Below are 20,683 nucleotides of genomic sequence, written 5' to 3' on the forward strand. Positions count from 1 at the left end.
GTCTTAATTGGTTTCGGAGAGCTTCAAATGTCTCTCAAATAGGTGTCATCTTGGGTGTACTCCATACTATCATTTCGTGGAGGTTATGGGCTAAAAGGTGTAATGCCCGTATGAAAGGTAAGGCTAAATCTGCCCAAGTGGTGTGGCAATATATCAAACAGTGAATAGGCGTGATCTATCAAGGTTTTTCAAAACCAAAGAAGCTTACTCAAACTGACTCTTACATTCTTAATAGTCTAAATATATCTCAAATTTCAATCCAACAACAACCAATAAAACTTATATCATGGTCTAAGCCCTCACAGAGACGTGTGAAACTGAATACGGATGGAAGTAGTCTAGGGAATCCAGGAGCTTCAGGGGCTAAAGGAGTTATTCGGGACATGCAGGGAGCTTTGTTGTTGGCGTTCTCAATGAATCTAGGTTATGGAAACAGTACTTATGCGGAAATACGAGCACTGGTGGAGGGAGTTAAACAATGTAAAAAGATGAATTTAGTAGCAGTAGATATTAAAATGGATTCAAGGGTGATACTGTCATGGTTGAAGAATAATAGATGTGATATCTGGTATTTGGAGGAATTTTGAAAGGAACTTCAAGATTTGCTCTCAACTATGGATCTAAAGTTTATGCATATTCACAGGGAAGGAAATGTCGTTGTGGATTGGTTAGCTAGAAGGGGCACAAGAGAAGGTAAAGTGGAATGGAAAACCATGAGTGAGCTCCCTCCTCTGCTGCGGGGCTTGATCAGAGTTGAAAAATGGGGTCTTCCAGCATTAAGGCGTAAGAGCTAGGGTGCAAAGTTTAATTGGTGCAGGACTGTGTTAGAAAAGTTTAGTATGAGAAGAGTTGAGTAAGTTCACATTGGTGGAAAAGTTTCATGCAGCAAATGCACAGAACTGCAATAAAGTTACGAGCAGCAAGAGTGTCGTAAATTCACATACAATTCACCTACGGAAAACTTGTAGTTTTCGTATCACAGGTTATGTCACTCTGCACTGATCTGGGACGATAGCTTATTGGTTTTCGTTTTGTTTTCGTGTTTCGCTTTTATATACATGTCTAGGTTATCTGGTCTTATTTTTATAGGTTTGTTTAGATGATCTTTTATAGGCTTGTTTTAGTAGTTTTGTTGGTTTGGTTTTGGTTGGATACAAGGGATGGTGTTAGTGCTTTATTTGTAAATCCCTAGTGTCAATTTTGTTATCACAGTATTCCTCCACCATAAATGAGGGCTATTAATAAAATTGGGACGAGGTCACTATTGGACATGTGGGTTTCGACTCTTCTATAAAAATAAAAAATAAAAAAAAAAAACTCATCTCATCCCATCATTACAACTTTCTCAAATTCTCACACAAAATATAATAAACAATTCAATTTTTTCAAATTTCAAAACAATAATAATATTAAAAAATAATATTCTAACAATATTTTATTCAATTCATCTAAAACCATCTCAGCTCATCTCTGAATCCAAACGGGACCTAAATTGCAAGACATCAAAGTCGCCAGCAGATGAGACAAATGTAATTGCAAGCCCCTTGGTCCCAAACCTACCAGCCCTTCCCACCTATGGAGATGAAGTTATGGCAACCCCGGGTGACAGAAGGGAGCAAATTCAGTTACAAACTAGTGACAATACCGACAAAAAAACACAGATCATTGGAAGTATGAAAGTACCCTGTGTAAGGTATGTATCAGTAGAATCTGGCATGTCATAGTTGATAACAATGTTAACACGCTCAATATCAATCCCCCTTCCAACTAAGTCTGTTGCAACGAGAAATCTTGATTGCCCCACCTTGAAATTCTTGTAACGTTTCAACCTGAAGAAAATCAATACAGAATCAACCACCAATTAAACCACTCACTACACTGAGCAAAAAAAGATAAAAGTGGATTTCAATATCCCTTACTGTCATTTCTATCAACCACCAAGAAAACTACTCTCTGCCAAGTAAAAAGATAAGAGTCTCTTTCATTATCTAAAATTTTGATGCTAGCAATCTGATCATTAAAAAATGCTAGATAAAATTATGATCGAAAAGGAGTATAATAAACAAGGAAATAAAACATTTATGGAGGAATACATTAGATGGGACCGAGAATACTTACAACATAGGGTTGGGGATCAATGGTGGGTGTAAAAAATCCAACCAAATACAGTTTCGACCAACACCCTCCCGATAAGTACCCTTTCTTTCCCTCCTCAACTCCTACACTTGCGCCGATTCTAACCTGAACCAAAACAAAACCCAAAACACCCTCTCTCTTCACTGCTCCCTTTTGGAAACCTCTCCCACGTGTCCACCAGATTAGCTACTTCTCACAAGTTAGCACTAGTGATCTACCGGCTTTCATAAAAGTAATCACATTGGCAAAACCCAATGTGCCCATTTGCCTCCCTCTCACCCCCTTTCTTTTCCCTCAATATGGTGGGGCCAAAGGAAGGTTTTACAAACCTTTCCTCCTGAGCCATTCCTGAATGAGTGCAGATAGAGGGGAAGTTACACTCCTCAAGCAACTTGTTCAGCTCAGCAGCTCTGTGGACACTTTCGACAAAAATGACAAATTGATTGAAGTCCAATGCATCAAGAAGATCATTCAATTTGCGGTTTTTCTCTGCTTCTTTCAATAAAATGTAGTGCTGCGCAGACAGAAAGAGGACAGGCATTAGTTGATGAGCAACAAGCAGTCAACTGATGAAAGAAATATTGCAACAATGAGTTGAAGATACCTGTACAAGACCATGAAGAGTCAACTTGGCCCCATCATCAACATAAATCTCCATTGGCTGTAACATTAGAATGAACCAATATCCTCACTTAGGCCCACAAACACTATCGCTAAATTAAATAGCCAAAAGTGTCAAGGATAGGATTGCACCCACAGAAAGAAGTGAAAACAAGGAGAAAGAAGTGAAAACAAGGAGAAATGAAGTGCTAAAATCATTGCACGTACTGCAAGTTCTGGGCATGATTACCTTGCCAATGGCAAGGGAAAATAAGAACCAAGCCACAACAGAACGATTGATATATAACCAGCAAAGCAAACACATTACAGGGAAAAGATATCAAGACTTCGTATTTTTATTACCACCAAAGAAAAGATGATGGTACTACCTCTTGCAAAAATTTTTTGCACACAGGACGAATCTCCTTAGTTGCTGAAAACATCATTACTTGCTTGTCATGAGAAGTCATCTTGAAGATTTCCTGCACATCTCTCCTCATGTCTGTAAAAGATACAAGCATGTGGAGAACAAAAAAAAAAAAAAAAAAAATACATAAGAAAACCATTTACAGTTAACTAAATAATAGATAGAGTAACTGAAACAAGATAATTAAAAAAAGATTCAGATTTCAGAATACATGAACAAGGGGCTAAGAGATGAAGAAGAATAAGAAGATGATCATACCAAGTGATTCTAGCATCTTATCACACTCATCAAGAATGAAATGCCTCAGATTCTTTAACCCAAGATCTTTAGCCCTGGCTAGAGCCAAGATTCTTCCAGGTGTCCCAACAACAATGTGAGGGCATTCATTTTTCAACATATCCTTGTGAATCTTAATATTGACACCACCATAGAAGACAACAACCCTGATGTCGGGCAAATAGGTACCCAAACCTCTCAAATATATGACAGATCTGTAGAAGTATAAGAAAAAGAGAAGATATTATTACTAGGTAAAACTACAACACTGAAAATCTCTCTAAAAATTCCAACATTGAGATACATGCACATGCAAAAATCATTTTTTGGATTCCATAGCACCGCCAAGGGGCACTTATCAACTAAAAGAATCAGTTGACCTACCTGGTAAGCTAGTTCTCTTGTGTGGCAAAGAACAAGAGCTGCAACTTGACCAGCAACAGGTTCGATCTGCTGAAGAGTGGAAAGAACAAAGAGCAGTTTTCCCCATCCCAGATTTTGCTTGACAGATGACATCCATTCCTCTGATAGCTTGGGGGATACACGCATGTTGCACTATTGAAGAATTCTTCAAATAAAATTGCACCAGACGAATCCTCAGCAAGTATTAATGACTGTCCAGGTCCTTTTAATGGAAATCTTTAGCAAACCAGTTTTCGGGCCCAAATCATGAACATGGTAGTAGTAATTACCTGCAAGACATCAAGTACATAGAAAAAAACCATGTCAGCACACGTAATATGCAAGATAGGACAAGATGCAGCAAGCATGTAAGTAAACAGAACATCTCAATTCTTCAGTCAGATAACCAGTACAAACACAGTCACCACTATCAACGAAATAATAAGCCTGGCTGCCATCACAGACATCATATATCACAGATAAATTAAAAGCAGTAGTAAGGACCATTGGGGAAAAAAATAAACAAGCAGGCAAAATGCACCCAAGAAGATAAATTAACAGCAATTAGATGTTCGCTCAAATTTCAGCAATTTGGCATGATATTAAGGTTCCCCGGTGAGATATTATGAAAAGATAGATTAGAACTTTGCCTTCTGATGGATGTTCAAATCCAGAATCCACAATGGCTTGAAGAAGCTCTGGTTTCAACAGGAAGTCTCTGAATCCCGAACTGTGAATCCCAACATAGCCCCTATGACAAATAATGCAGTGCCATTTGATTTAATTCCAGCTCCTGAAAAATGTCCCGTCTTTAACCCATATCAAAAAACAAATATGAACTACTAAGGGTTGTGGCTCAATAGTCTTTGGATTGCTCTCAAATGGTTTGACATTTACTAGATTTTGAGTTCGAAATTATATATAAATTTACTTTAGACTATTTGGCTTTTTCCACCTAAGGATTCATCTTAGATTGTTAGAATTAATCATTACATTGTCTAAGTTATAGTTCAAACTTGGTTTAAGAGTGTTTGTGGCTTCCAGTTGTTTAGATGACTCTTGTCCAATTCCTAGCAAGTCGAGCACTGCTGTGGTTGCTCCCTCCTATCTTTTTGCCCAGGAAAAAAAAGAAAACCAACAACAAACAAACAAACATGAAACCAAATGAAAATTTCCTCCATAGATGAAGAACGACATCTGAGTACATTGCTGTTTCCAACGATGTCACATTTTAAAGTATCAAGTGATATCATTTTCCAGAACACTATCTATTTAAATGCATTTCTTTTTTCAAAAGCACTGACTGCTTCACCTTTTATTTCATCTCAAAAAAGAAACATTTTGAAGAAAATATAAACATACCGACAGCCATTAAAGAACTCTCTTTGTCAATCTGCATTGTATGTCACATAATTATGATTCAGGGTATCTTGAAGAATCGAGTACATGAAATAAATTAATCTATTCAATAATCCTATACCTCGAATGTCTAGACATTCAACTTATTTGGCATACAAGCGAGATGAAATTAAAAAAAAAAAAGGGGTGCATACCTCAAAATTTGAAAGTCGAAGTCTGCTTCACTATCATGTTAATATAAAGATTTGCTCCGATTTCGTGAAGTTGCCTTTGTAAAACAAGACAGTTAACGTACAGTAAAACAGAACAGAAATGGAGTATGAGCAGCTATTTGATTTCACTTCTCCTTGAATGGCAGCAAACTGCCTGCACAAGAACCATAAACTGAGATTAATTCAATATCAAAAGAAGCTATCTCTAAACTTCAAAATAAATTAATCAACAAATAAATGCAACGGTCCAATAAGAAATTGCCTACCAAGATTTTACCATGTAGCCGTGGAACCCCAAGAGTCTCCTCATACTACATGTTTATCCATCACATTACCGCAGAAAGTGTGTTTGAAACTCACACTGATGAAGGAGAGAGTAAAGATTTCGAGACTATCATATAAGTGGCTCATTAATATCTAAATGTAGTTCCAGACAATTGTGAGGCAAGATCCCCAGATTTTGACAGACCAAGATGAGGTCTTTCAGGTTTTACCACCTCACTGAGGCTTCGGATCTTCCACTCGTGGATCATTAGACTTCTTGTCTTCAATCAATGTCTGTACAATAAGTGGAGCCTCAGACGTCCTTCCTTGACTTGCGTATTGGTTTAATTTAAGTGAGTATTTGACAGCGGTTTGGAGCTCCTTTTCGTTCAAATTGCAGGCGATAATCTCCTTCCATTCCTCTGATCTTCCTTCCAAGCAAATACCATGCAGCAGGGCAGTAAAAGAAACAGAATCTACAAGGAAGCCCTTACTGATCATCTTATCTCGCAACTGTAAAGCAGTTTTAACCATTCCATGTTGGCAAAGGCAAACAATAATAGAATTATATGCCGCAGTCATTTGCATCCATCCATCAGACATCATCATTCCGAAAAAGTCTAGAAACATAGACTTACTACTCTCCTGAAGCTCATTGCTTTCCTTGGGAATTAAACTGGGTGGAGTATTTGCAAACCCATTTACAAGATAATGAAACGTAACGTCATTGGGAACGCACTTGTTCATCAACATCAGTTCAAAAAAGGAGGCTGCTTTTGCAAGTTTACACTCCTTGCAAAACCTCCCAATAAGTATGCTGTATGTGACAACATTAGGTTCCAAACCACAAGATTGCATGTCTCTAAAAGTTTTTTCAGCTCTATTGGAATCTCCGGTACTGCAAAACCCCTTAATGAGGGAGGTGTATGTGACCACATTTGGCTTCCATCTCTGTTTCAGCATCAGCCCAAACATCCTCAGTGCACCATCCAAGTCATTCTGCTTTATGTATCCGTCAATAAGTGTGGTATAAGTAAAGACATCTGGAGCATGACGCCCTTTCCTCATTCTACTGAGGCATGAGAATGCATCCTTTATCATTCCAAATTTGCAGAAGCCTTTTATCATGGCATTGTACCCCACAACACCAGGGTCTATTCCTTTTTCAATGGCGAGCTCAAATAGTTGCTTTGCTTCCTCAATGTCACCATTTCGGATTAATCCATCCACCAAAGTAGTATAAACGAATTCATCAGGTTGTATGTTTTGGTCAAGCATCTCAGCAAGTAGCCGCTTTGCAGCAGGAAGCCTCCCTTTCCTGCAGAGTCCACTCATCAAAACATTGTAAATACCAGCATCAGGCAATACTCCCCTTTCCATCATATTGTCTCGGATTGTCAACGCAGCATCAACTTGCCCTGTAACCACAAGTCCATGCATGAGAGCTCCATAAGACACCAAATCGGGTTTGTCCCCTTCTTCCATCATCTTAATAAGCAAATCTGAGGCCCTTAAGTATTCCCCTTGTCTGCAATAGCCATGTATAAGAGGAGTATAAGTAAACTTATTCGGCTTTAATCCCCTTTGCAATGCCTGCTCCACAAGTTTTTCAGCTTCCTTAACCTTTCTCTCCCTACATGAACCATTTATCAGCGTATTGTAGGTTATAATATCCGGCTCACAACCACTCTCAATCATTCTCCCCATCATCGTCACGGCTTCAACTGTATGGTGATGCTTATTTTGAGCATCGATTATATTATTATAAACTTGAACATTAATATTCAAACCCCTATCTTTCATTTCCACCAAAAAGCGATCAATCACCTCAAAGTTCCCTTCTTTGCAAAACCCATATATCATAGCCCCATAAGTCTCCGATGTAGGCAAAAATCCCTTCAATTTCAACTCCTTGAAAAGTCTGCTAGCACTCTCAATATCACCTCTCTTGCAATACCCGTCGATAAGTGTATTGTAAAACACTACATTCGGGACACAATCCTCCCCCCACATATTTTCAATCAACTTCTTACCTTCATTGGCCTTCCCTTCCTTAGACAAACACCTAACCATGATACAAGTGCTATAATTATCCACACAGGATTTCTTAAGCATTTCATCATACACCTGACATGCGATTTCAGTTCTCCGATGTTTCACAAGAACATCAAGCAACGAATTACATGCGTAAACACTCGGAACACATTCATGCATTTCACCAGCCATAAAATAATACTCAAGAGCCTTATCTACCAATCCAGAATCCGCATAAGCACGAATTACAGCACTTAATGCTTCAGGGGTCAGCTTTAGTTCATTAAGGTTCATACTCTTCAACACCAATTCAATTTCCGAAAACACTTTAAACCTCGCTAAAAGCCTCAAAAGCGAAGAATAAGCATATCCATCAAGCGAACAACTATACGGTCGCTTCGAAGCCCAATCGAAGAACTTCAAACCCAGTTCTACATCGTGTATTCTGTCTAAAACGTGATGGGCAATGTCCGAAACAAGGACTTGGGATTCGGCGAAGTGGATTTCGAGGGACTTCTCCCATTGTTCATGGTTTTTGAGGATTTGGACACAGTCTTGAACTAGTTTGACGTAGGGCCTGAAGGGAAATGGAGAAGAAGAAAAAGAAATGGGTTTGGGTCTGTGAAGGGGTTTGATGCGAGAAAGAAGGGTTTTAGACATGATAGAGTTGGGGGCTGTTTGAGTTCCCCCTCTCTCTCTCTCTCTCTCTCCGCTGCAGCTAAAGAAACCTAAGTCCCTGCCTCCTGCCTCCATCATTGTGACCAGTGGCGGACCCATATTGTACTTTTTTGGAATAAAAGTGATCATGATCTATTTATGAATAATGTTATACAACATACCTAGATTTTATACATAATTATATAGATATGAAAAATTTATAATCTCTGTAAGCTTTTTAAAATTTTAATATACTTAAAAATGTCTCTCGTTTTTTTTTATAATCCCAAAATTTTATTTAATTTCTATATATTATTTATTTTGAAAGATGTGACCTCTCCAATATTAAAATTAAAATTAAGTTAAAGAGAAATAATAAACTTGTTAATATAAATGTTAAAGTTTATTGATATACAATATTAGAATTCTTAATATGGAATCTAAAGTAAAAATACATGAAAAATTATTTAAGATCGATAATCTATATGAAAAATGGTTGAGAGATTTTATCCTCTAGACTTCATTAAGCAAAATGATATTGGTTGTTCTAGGATGTGCAAGCTCCGCCCACTCTTTTTGAAAAAAGTAGATAAATTTAAGATTTATATGAAAAAAATTATTTTTTAATGGTGGACACTATTTTTTTTTCAAATGGAGTGCGTAGAACTTGCACACCCTACAACTATATTTAACATTACTCTTTACATAAATGTGTCACACAATAAAAAATTTGGCCACCCCTCAACACAATTACTGATTACGCCACTGATTGTGACCACGTGAGTTGTGACCCCATCGTTGTCGCCGCATCTTTGTCGCTGCATCTCCGTCACTATTGACCTTCCCCCTCTAGGTCGTTGTTCACTTGTTCAGATACTCTCTCTCTCTCTCTCTCTCTCTCCCCTGTAATTATGATTCTGTGCATGATGAATAGATGAGGTAATCAATTGGTTGGTAATGGTTTGGGTTATTTATAAATTCTGTATTGGTTGATAATCGGAGTTAATAGGTGTTGGTTTTCCTGGTTTGTGGGTTCTAAGCCTCTACTTTTCCTTTTGAGTTTGTGTTGTTTTGTATATCTTGTATTTGTTGTTGAGAAGAGTATTGGACCTCCATTGGCTGGGAGCAAGGACTCAAAGATGAAGCCTGTGTTTTGAGTACCCGAACCTGTAAATTAAGCTTCCTGATATCCCCACAAGTTGTGAGCACCAAAGCTGACCAAATGCATTAATCAAATCATGTAATGAAAATTGCTACTACGAAGAACAAGTAAAACTAGAAAGCTAAGATTGAAAAACAAAAGGATGAACCAGAAGAAAGGAGAAAGAAATTCTTTGAATTGGTGACAGCTAGATATATAAATATATATTGTAAACAACTATAATAATAGCCAAAGTTTTTCTGTATACATATTAATGCAGATATCAAACCATGAATTCTTTCCATTTATTAATGCAGATAGCAAACCATGCTGGGTGGAAGGAATTATCTTATATACTATTCTTATCTTATTGTATTATTATTAGTATTGTTCATCAATCATTAGATTAGTTTTTGTTTTTAAGAATTAATAGATAATATCCGATCAACAGCACAATACGATAGAAGTGGAGGAAGGCGCACTATATATATATATAACATTTTCATCTGAATAAAAAAATAGCACAACATTAAATACTCATGATATGAAGTCTATACTGTTTAAAAGTCTTATATTGACAACATTAAATTACTCGCATTATGTAGTAACTTATTATTAAATTAGACCATTTAATTCGATCCGGTAATTAAAAAAATATCTCTATTCTTTCTCCAACGTGTCTCTCATGAATCAAAACTTACTCATTGCATCTTTTAATAAAATTGTTCTAATGTCTGAATCTTTGATCTTCATCTAATTTTTATCACAGTTGGTAGGTTCCCACCCAGCATGGTTTGCTATCTGCATTAATAAATGGAAAAGAATTCATGTTGTGATACATTATTTTTTTTTTTATAAGTACATGTTGTGATACACGGAATGAATTTGAATTTCCGTGCTTGGATGATATAGATATCTCTTGCTGAATGTATTTCACTTAAAATTTAGGTTGATTATTTATTTTGTTATATTCGATTATTTATTATATTGTGTTTGGTGATCTTTATTATTCAATAACAGATGGAAGAGATTTTGTGAGTTGTAATGTCGGTACAATCCAATGGGTTGGTGGTGACTCCTCTTTTATTCCAGTGGATATGGAGGAGCATGGGAGTCTTCCAAGCCCTTCATCCATATATACACAACACCCCACCCATTTCATCTCACATTTATCCAATAAATCCAAAAAAAAAAAAAAATACCTAGTAACCAATCGATGGTTTGAGAACATTTTACTAAAGTACCACCTATTGACCATGATAACCCAAAAGCTCAGTACAACTATTGCGCTAAGCTATACAGTTGTCACTACAAGAATGACACTTCATCTATAATACACTACCTCCAGAATGTATGTGAAACTTCCCCTCTGAGTTAAAGGAGTTGGAAAAAGTCAATTTTCTAGTGTTAAGAGGGATGCGGAGGAAAGATTTTGTAGCCCACAAGGTTTACTAAAGTATGATACAGATAAACTTAGGGTGTCAACCGCTAAGTTTTTTATTAGGTGTGAATTGTCTTTTAGGCTAGTAGAGCACGAAGGGTTTGTTGTGTTCATGACTGATTTAGAGTCTTGATTTACTTTATCATCCTAAATCACTTTAAAAATGGATTGTATTAACCTGTATAACGAATAGAAGATACATCTAAAAAAATTGTTGGATGATCAAAGAATCTGTCTAATTACCGATACATGGACATTGGTGCAAAATATGAACAAAATGTGCATTACTGCACATTTTATTGATTGCAACTGGATACTGCATAAAAATAATAATAAAATTTTACCAAATTCCCAACCATAGGGGCAAAATTATTAGGAGTGTATTAGATTTGGGGTTGCATGATTGAGAGATAAATAAGATTTTGACCATCACAATTGATAGCGCCTCCTCTAATGATGTTGTTGTTGATTCCATGAGGAGGAAGATAAAAGATGGTGATTGTATCATATGGGTGGTGAGTTTCTTCACATGCGGTGTGTTGCCCATATATTGAATTTGATTATTTTGGATGGTTTGAAAGTTTTTTATGAGGTAGTAACAAGGATTAAAGATGCCATTAGATATGTGAAGTCTTCACCGTCAAGGTTTGCCAAGTTTAAGGCTTGCGCAATAAAAGAAAATATTAGTGGGAAAATGATTTGTTTGGTTGTTCCTACTAGATGGAGCTTCACATATTTGATGTTGAGTACCGCTCAAAAACACAAACAAGCCTTTGAACACTATTATATGTATGTGGATAATGAATTCGTGAACTCCACTAGTGATGATTGGAAAAAACACATATTTTTATAGAGTTGCTCAAAATATTTTATGATGTTACATTGAACATTTTTAATTCTTTTTATGTGACGACTAATGTATATTTTCAGAAACTCTACACAGTTGAAGATATATTAAATGATATTATCATTAGGACCATTGGTATAAATATGAAAAATAAGTATGAGAAGTATTGGGGTAGCACATATAAGTTTAACTTGATGATATACGTCGCTTTTGTGCTTGATCCACGATACAAAATGATGTCAATGGAGTTTTGGTTGAAATAGTGCAAAGGGAATGAGTTGGCGAATAGGATAGAGGGCAACGTTAAACTCTTGTTAAGCCGCTTGATTGAGCAGTATAACAATTTTCGTGTGGCTAGTAAGGGGAGTTCTAATGTGGCTCAAGGGAGGCCAAACACTACTTCAACTTCTGTTACTACCTCAACTAAATTTGATATCAAGTTAGAGAAATACCTTCAAGAGCTAGGGTTTATGAAGTTTAGATGAGAACTAGATAGGTATTTGTCGGAGGGGTGTGCACAAAAATACTCAGTTTTGATATTTTGGATTGGTGGAGAGTTAATGCCACCAATTATCATGTCTTTGCTGAGGTAGCACGTGATGTGTTAGCCACCCTCATTTCCACTGTTGTCTTGGAGTCCGCATTAGATACTAGAGGACGCATGTTGGATTATTTTAGGAGTTTATTGTCTCCAGAGACTGTTGAAGCCCTCATTTGCACCCAAAATTGGTTAAGGACCAAATCTGTCGACATTCGGGAGTTGGAAGAATACATACAGTCGATGGACATTGAAAGTAAGTTTGAAACTTAAAATATTTTTTTAATATCTATCTAACTCAGTTTATTATCTATCTAACTCAATTTTTAATATTGTTTTAGATGATCATCTAGTTTCATCTCCAACAGAGACTGCTGTGAGTCTCTCTTCCCATTCATGCTGAAAAAATCTAGAGTAAGTGCTTTCTTCTTGCATAATCAGCCAGCTCTTTTATTGGTATAATCAACATATATGTGAGTGCATTAAAAGATATATGTGGACTGCTGTCTATTTAAAGTTTGTTTCTTTGTTCAGGTCATACAAATCTTATATATACCTCTTGAGGAGTAAATGTTGTCGTCCTTCATAAAGGGATTGCCTTACATATACATACAGAATCAATTGAGGTTTTCTACAAATTGTTGTCACATATATATATATATTTTTTTTTTATAGAGATAGGCACATCAATTTTATTATAATCAATGTTGTCAATGCAATGAGGATCATATAATAATTTATCTACTTCTTTTCTAGTTGTGAAATCTGTTTGGATAAAAAATTGAGCATAATTTCTACAGAGACTAAGCATGCATCATCTTTTAAGAAGATTCGACCCTTTGGATTTTCTATTTAAAAGGAACTGCGTACCAATGGCTTTGGCATTTGACTAGTTAATTAAATTATCATTCTTTTTAAGAGATTTTTTTTTGTAATGTAATGTAATTTAATATGTAGTGAATTGCATCATTGTATGCATTTTACATGATAAATAATGATTTTTTTTTTAAAATGCATTTAGTTAAAAAGGTAATAATTGTTTTAAATATAAAAATATGCTTTTGAATGATTTTTCTTAAAATAATGGTTTTTAGATTAAAAAAAAAAGAAAGCTTTTCAGAATTATTTTTTTCCTGAAAAAAATTTAATACTATAGGATTTTATTAAAAAAAAAACCCAACTTGAAGACCCAGATTCTTTCCGAGTTGTAAAAATCCAGATTCATCTGAGTTCTGTCTGGGTCATAACCTGAGTATACCCAGGTTGAAACCAAGTTCAGGGCCAGATATACCTGAGTACCCGGTCTGGAACCCAAATGAACACTCTTAAAAATTATACTTGTCGAGTAAGCTAGATACAATTATATAATGTATAAATTCTACGTGTTCTTTTTGAAAAAAATAGATTCTACCATACAAAAAAATAAAATCCCGAATTTAACCATCTTTTTTTAAAAAAAAAAATGTACAAAATGCCTTAAATAACACATTTATAAATCCCATCATGAATAATCCATGTAATTGAAGCAATGATAAAGGCACTAGCTTTTTTTTTATAATATTTTTATAAAGTAACTTATGATATAGAAAAGAAAATTGTGTTGGCATTTTCCAAAATTTGAATCCAATTCTTTTACTTTTGCTCCTCATATTTGCCACTTTGTCCTTGGTTATTATACCATCATATCATGATTGCCAATTTTCTTCCCCCAGCCAAAATATTAATATACACATTATTTACTGTATATGCCTTAAATCTCCCACTCCTAGTGGAAGCTGCATTTTTACCTTCAATTAAATTAAAAGTAATGTTAGGTACAAGTTCTAAATCGATAAGTTTCATACAAGTCTTTTGTAAAAAGTGGGTCCCACTAATAAATAATAGTTTGTTTTACACCTTTAAGGTGATGTTCACTTTTTTACAAGGATTTGCATTTGGTTTGTCTATTTGAGACTTGTACAAATCATTTCTCTTAAATTAAATGAATATAATTACTTGTGGAGCATGCAGCCTACACCGCCCAGCAGTATGCAGGTATTAAGTCTCATGGTTGCGTTTGTTACAAAAGATAAATGCTACACCATACACCAACATGTAATTTCTCATTTTTATCCTTTTATTTAAACACACATATTGATGTGTGGTATAGGGGATGATAAGTATAATTTTTCGTTACAAATTTGTTAGAACTACCTAAGCTAGTCGTATAGTGAGCTTAGGTAAAGGTGAAGAGGTCGAAAGTCCTTCAATTCATGGATAAGGTAGTTGTCTCAAACTAGCTTAAAACTTACAAATTAGGCTATGTTTGGTTAGTGAGGTGATCTAAGATCATCTCAAATTACCTCACTACTATTAACTATTTTTTACTGTTATTCATTATTTTTCTCTAATTTTCTATTATTATTCACAAATTATTTGAGATCACCTCAACATCTAAATGTAAGACTTAATTGCAATGAGAGGTTTTGTAGGTGGTCGATCGGAAAAATACGAGGCATCCTTCTTTTTATTATTGTATTTTTAAACAAGTTTTCTATTTTCTTTAAGGCGATGGATGGAAAGTTAAGGTGGTTGATTATCCATACTGGTTGAGCGGATTTGACAAATGGACCAAGTTATGGGCTTGCGTTGCCCAATCCATTATTAGAGAAATTAGAGTTTCATGCAACTTCAATTAATCCGCTTTGAACAGGCATGCATAATGAGAGAAGAAAGCAACACAAACAATACACCAAAATTTATGTGGAAAACCCTCCAATGTAGAGGGAAAAACCAAAGGGCAAATTCTGATCAAATCCACTATGATCATGAAAATATGTTACATTGACTCAAGTCTTTGCCCAAAACTTGAGTACTGATCATATACAAATTGGGCTATAAATAATAACATCAATAATAATTCACTCTTAGAGGAGCCGCCCGACCGTTGTCATGACCGGAATCACCCTGACAATATCATCCCAATTTGTTTTTTGCCATAAAAACTAGATGTATCGCTCGCAGGCTACCCTTTGTCCATTTGAACTTTGATCAGCACTTTTTCTTTTTTTCATTTCTTAAATTCCACGGTAGCCTCCTTGTCGCCGGCACAATCGATCATCTTGCTCTGATATTGGGACCTAACACACAAATGATGCATGCACGTACAATACAATCAATCATCTTATAACGAAAATCATTGTATATATTAATTCCACATATAAAGAGTTGAGAAAATCAATTACTTTCGAGGCCGATTAAAATCCATCACTCCAAAATTTTCAATCAAAATTTTGCGTATCAATAGAAGTTTACCTCGATAGACTTATGGTACTCAAATTGTTAGCTTTACGTTTAAATATTACATTTCCGCATGCCTCATGATGAACATGGTTTCTTGGCTAGCCTTCAAGAAGACAATTTACTTCGATTAGGTTTCTCTCGACACTACTGATTTGGCTTGGCAGAGTTTGGAAGTCAATCACCAAAATTTTCTTTTTCTTATTTTCAATGTCTTTGTAAGATTGATGGAGCTTTCTTGTTGTTGACTCAAGCTTCAACTCTAAATCCACATCATCCAACATGCTCTTTGACTCATCGGTGGACTTGGTACAGCTTCTGAAATAATATTCTCACATTTTGAAGCATCTTCCTTCAAAACTACTTCTTTGAGCAGCTGAGGTTTCTGATGATCTAGACATGACTTATCAGGCTTAGGTGCTGTTTGGAAGTCAGTGCTTTGAATTGACTTCTCTTTCTTCGCATCTTTAATGTTTTTATTATCATGATGGACTTGATGGAGCATTTCTTTTAATGACTTAGTTTTTAACTCTGGATGATTCGAATAATTAGTACTGAAAGTGTTCTTTGACTTATCATTGACCTTAAATTCTGAAAATATCTTTTGGTTTGGCTTCGCAACTACTTTTTTGAGCCGCTTTTGCATGTCGTTCCTGTGAAGTACTGAAGGCTAATATCTTGGAAGTGCACACAACTCCTAGTTGGGCTTCAAAACTTCTATGATCCTCCACATTTGCTTGCCAATCCTACATGGCTCGGGTTTGTTCATTTTATTTCCACCTTCATCAATATTGTCAAAAAACTTAAGGATATCGATCCTGGTCGGGCCGAAGAGATCAGCCTCTTCATTGAGTGGTGGACACGGAAGTGCACAATTCATATTCATGCTGTAAAAAACATATATAGCGAATTAACAATATTGATTGAACATATTAATAATCCACTGGGAGCAGTCCAAATCAAATATAACTCTCTTCTAAGAAGATTCAAAACTCAAAATCCAAACATACTAAGGATTTTTAAAATCTACAACATGAAGTCCATAGAAATCCAAGAATCTTGATTTTGAATTCTCAATTTCAAAAGAGTTAATGATTCTTGATCAAATCGGCCTAGATCATGCAGCATAATAATGATATTGATATTCTTTAAGAACAAGGACTTAAGAAATCCAAGAATCTTAATATATAGTCTTTGAAATATAAAGAAAATATACATACATTCTACATCTAAAGTCTAAAGAAATCCAAGAATATTGATATCTCTCTATTATATTAAGTGGCTATAAAACAAAGGAAACAAAAATTCTTGTTTTCCTTTAAATCAGCATTAAGTTACTATGATAGCTTTGAAAACAGTAATTTTTTTGTCCTTTAGTCCGTGTTAGTTATCTTTTCTTTTCTCTTTCAATCTTGTTCGGTGTTGTTTCTATTATTGTCTCTTTACATTTTCAATCTTATCACTTCCTCTGACAGATTGAAACCGACTCAAATATGAAACTTAATATTTTCCTCTATTTATGCTTTCTCCCTCCCGAGTTCTCTCTCAATTGAGATTCTCTCTTTTCTCTCTCTTCGTCTTCTCTATTCTTTTGGCTCTTCAAGTTTGTTTTTTAGTGTTGGGTTTTTTTTTTTCCTTTTATTTCATTGAAGTTGATTTTTTTTGCTTGTCTAATGTGCATGTTTTCATCTTTAGGTTTGTAGTGTTGGATTTGTGTTGATTGATTACATCTTCAGTTTCATGGGCATCCAGATCTGACTTGTTTTGTCAACCCAGAGTGTTTTTCCTTTCATTTCGTTGAAGCTGATTTTTTTTTGCTTGTCTAATGTGCATGTTTTCATCTTCAGGTTTGTGGTGTTCAATTTGTATCGATCGACTGCATCTTCAGTTTCGTGGGGGTCCAGATCTGGCTAGTTTTGACAACCTCGTCTTCTCTCTTCTTTTGGCTCTTCAAGTTTGCTTTTTAGAGTTGAGTTTTTTTTTTTTTTTTTCCTAGGCCTTCAGGGTAAGACAATCTTTCTGACCTTTGACTGTGAATTTAAATGCATATGTAGTTCTCAAACCTTCTTTAATATTGAAAGTTCTTCACTTTCCTGCTATGGTTACTGGATTTAGGAAGTTTTTTAAATTATGATATAAACGAACTGTTTTAAAGAACTGAGTTTCGATTAAAAGACTCGGTTGTTTTTTATGAGTTCGACGAACTCCCTTCAAGGAAATTGGGTCTTTAGAGACTTGGGCTCTGATTATTACGGATTTTGATCTGAAATGTTATCTTTGCTAATGGTGGTGATTTTTGCAGAATGGGCATAATTCGTTGGAGATTTCAAGTTTATTTGTTAGGTTGAAATGAATTCTAATTGAAATTTGGTGGAACTTGTTGGATCATGGTGACAGGCTTAGTCAGTGGGAAACATTTTCTATGGTTTTCTTGATAATCCAGATTTATGTTGCCAAGTTAGCCGCACACATTTTTCCTATAGTTGATTTTTTCTTATTGGGTAGATTCGTAGTTAACTCCTCAAGAGACAATAATGGAGAAATTAGAGTTTCCGAGAAGAGGTGATTCGAATGCTACGGAGAACTCAGAGAATAATTTCCTATTCATCATTCTATTTAGACAAATCATTGTATTACTATTACTAGTTCAACTCCAGATCTGGGTGAGCACCATATGTTTTCAATTTTGTTAGAACCCATGATTACTCGTCATCAGTGATGTTAAGCAAATCTTTGTCATTCGTTTCACCTTGGATCATTATTGGGTGTCATCAAGGTTTTTGGAATTACTTCAATCCTTATTTTGAGGACATTTGTTTGATAGGGGAAAATATGGAAACATGGGTGGTATTCTAGCTCATATAGCAATGGATGTGTTACAAATTGTTTGGTCAGCAACACAATTAGTGTATTGCCTTTGCATGTTAAGAAGTTAATCTCCAAAATTGGAAGTACTTTGGTTTGTAATTCTGCAATGGGATTATGATGTTTTGGTTGTTCATTTTATATTATGAGTTTATTGTTTTTGTATTTGTGACAGTTCATCAATATATGTATTAAAACATATGTTTATACCATTGCACTTGGAGGTTTTGCCATCTAACTTTTACTTTTCATGCTTAATAATCAATTTTCACTAGTAGGATTTTTGATCTCTTGCAGTTGTGTATATTGCCTTTGTATGTTAAGAAGTTAATCTCCAAAATGGGAAGTACTTTGTGTGTTTGATTGATACATAAAAAAAAATGATACATAAATTTTTGAATTGTTAAGTTTGGAACTAGAGAATCTGAGATACATTGTCAATTGATAGGGACTTTTTGTTTTGTCTTAAATGTTGTGATAAGGATTTTAGACTTCGATAATGCATGCATGGACCCCAAAGCAACCAGAAAGAAAAAGATAAAAAAGAAGAAGAAGAAAAACTTGACATACGACATCTGGATTTATATAAATTAATATAGTGGAGTAGGCCAGCTGGCCTAGGTCTGAGGAGAAGATACAGTAGGATTCTCAAGATCGTGATGATCATTTTGTGTGCTCTGGGATTGAAATCATACGATCATTATTCACGAATGTAGCCAGACTAGTCGAGTATCCTCATCTTCTACACTGTAGCTTTACTTATAAGGAGATATTTTTCTTATGTTGCGAGCAAATTTGCTGGCCATAAAGTATAGTATATCTGCGAGACAGAGGAACACTGTTAGCTTGATTTTATTTTTTTTCTTCAAGACCACCCTTATCAAACACATACAAGAACTTGCTCTAAGCCTCTAATGGCCAAGAAAACAGTACGGGTCAAGGAAAAAAAAGAGAATATTTTTAAGGCAATTAACTGCTTTACCAATTCTTCTTCTTTACCAATATTTTAAGGCAATTGGACTTTTAACTTCTTTATTACCAATATATATATATATATATATATAATAAATAAATTATCAATTAATAAGGAGAATATGATTTCATAAAAGTCTCTATCCAATAGAAAGGCTCATGCATTACCTGGGAATACATAAATAAAATTAGTTAGTTATTATAAAATTCTGAAATGCCACCTAATCAAATATTATAATAAGTATTGTTATTGTTTTTGCTAAACCATATCATTTTATTAAACCATATCATTTTTGTAGATAAAAAGTGTTTTCACTCAACTAGGCAACTTGCAAAGCACATTGCTCCCTACCTAGTATATATATATGTTTGATCAGATCAACAAAGAAGGGAACTATATATAAATATAATCAGAGAAGCCAACCAAGGTTGAAGGACTTCGATCAAAGTCATAAGGGGAAACTTGCTGTGTTCATTGATCATTCTTGCATTCTCTTTTCCGAAAATCTCATTGACTAAAAAATTTTAATATATATTATTTAAAACAAATATTCTATAATACAGAAGATAAAGAAGTCATACAAAAATCTCATTATTTTTTGAACGACGATGAACATGATTTCTTGAAGAGCAAAAATGCTAACATTGATCAAAACTATGTTAGAAACTGTTGTGAATTTGCTGGAATGTAACTAGGAAAGGGAAGGAGATGTAACGATAGGTGTTGTAATGGAAATCAAAGATGCTATGAGGTGTCTGTGAAAATGCTAAAAAGAGTCACAAATTCTATTGATAAAAAGGAATGCTTCGAGGGATTTCCAACCTCTTTACAAATTTCAAAACCTTGACAATATTCCAAATTCCCTCCACTCAATGCCATCTTTTTCTTATATCCTCGCAGGGATAACAGACTAGACAAATAACTAAACAACATATGTAAAGTAAAATAACAGATTATAAAAATAGACTACTACAAGAACCCAAACGACAAGTAAATAAAGACCCCAAAATGCTGCGTTGCATTCCCACACAACCTCTAGCAAACGACATCGCATCACGACGGGATCATAACAATCCCCTTCCCTTAAAGAACCTTTTTCTCGAGGTTAAGAGTATTAATACAACTTGAGGAACTTGGGTACGCCTGTTGACATCTGAGAAGAATGGTGGTAGCAAACCTTCTCTAGCCATAGCCATCAAAAGTTGTGGCTGAGGAAGAATGCCACCCAATAA

At 35.1% G+C, this 20,683-nt stretch overlaps 1 protein-coding gene and 1 pseudogene across 1 annotated transcript; both read right to left on the minus strand.

The window, feature by feature from the left end:
• Positions 1 to 1,421: 1,421 nt before the first annotated feature.
• Positions 1,422 to 5,910, minus strand: LOC121265800 (annotated as a pseudogene).
• On the minus strand, positions 5,911 to 8,370 carry LOC121260370 (pentatricopeptide repeat-containing protein At1g52620-like). Its single transcript, XM_041162251.1, has one exon. The coding sequence runs from the start codon at positions 8,368 to 8,370 to the stop codon at positions 5,911 to 5,913; it is 2,460 nt and encodes an 819-aa protein (XP_041018185.1).
• Between the last annotated feature and the right edge of the window lie 12,313 nt (positions 8,371 to 20,683).

Source organism: Juglans microcarpa x Juglans regia, chromosome 1D, assembly GCF_004785595.1.
Source record: "Juglans microcarpa x Juglans regia isolate MS1-56 chromosome 1D, Jm3101_v1.0, whole genome shotgun sequence".
Taxonomy (NCBI): domain Eukaryota; kingdom Viridiplantae; phylum Streptophyta; class Magnoliopsida; order Fagales; family Juglandaceae; genus Juglans; species Juglans microcarpa x Juglans regia.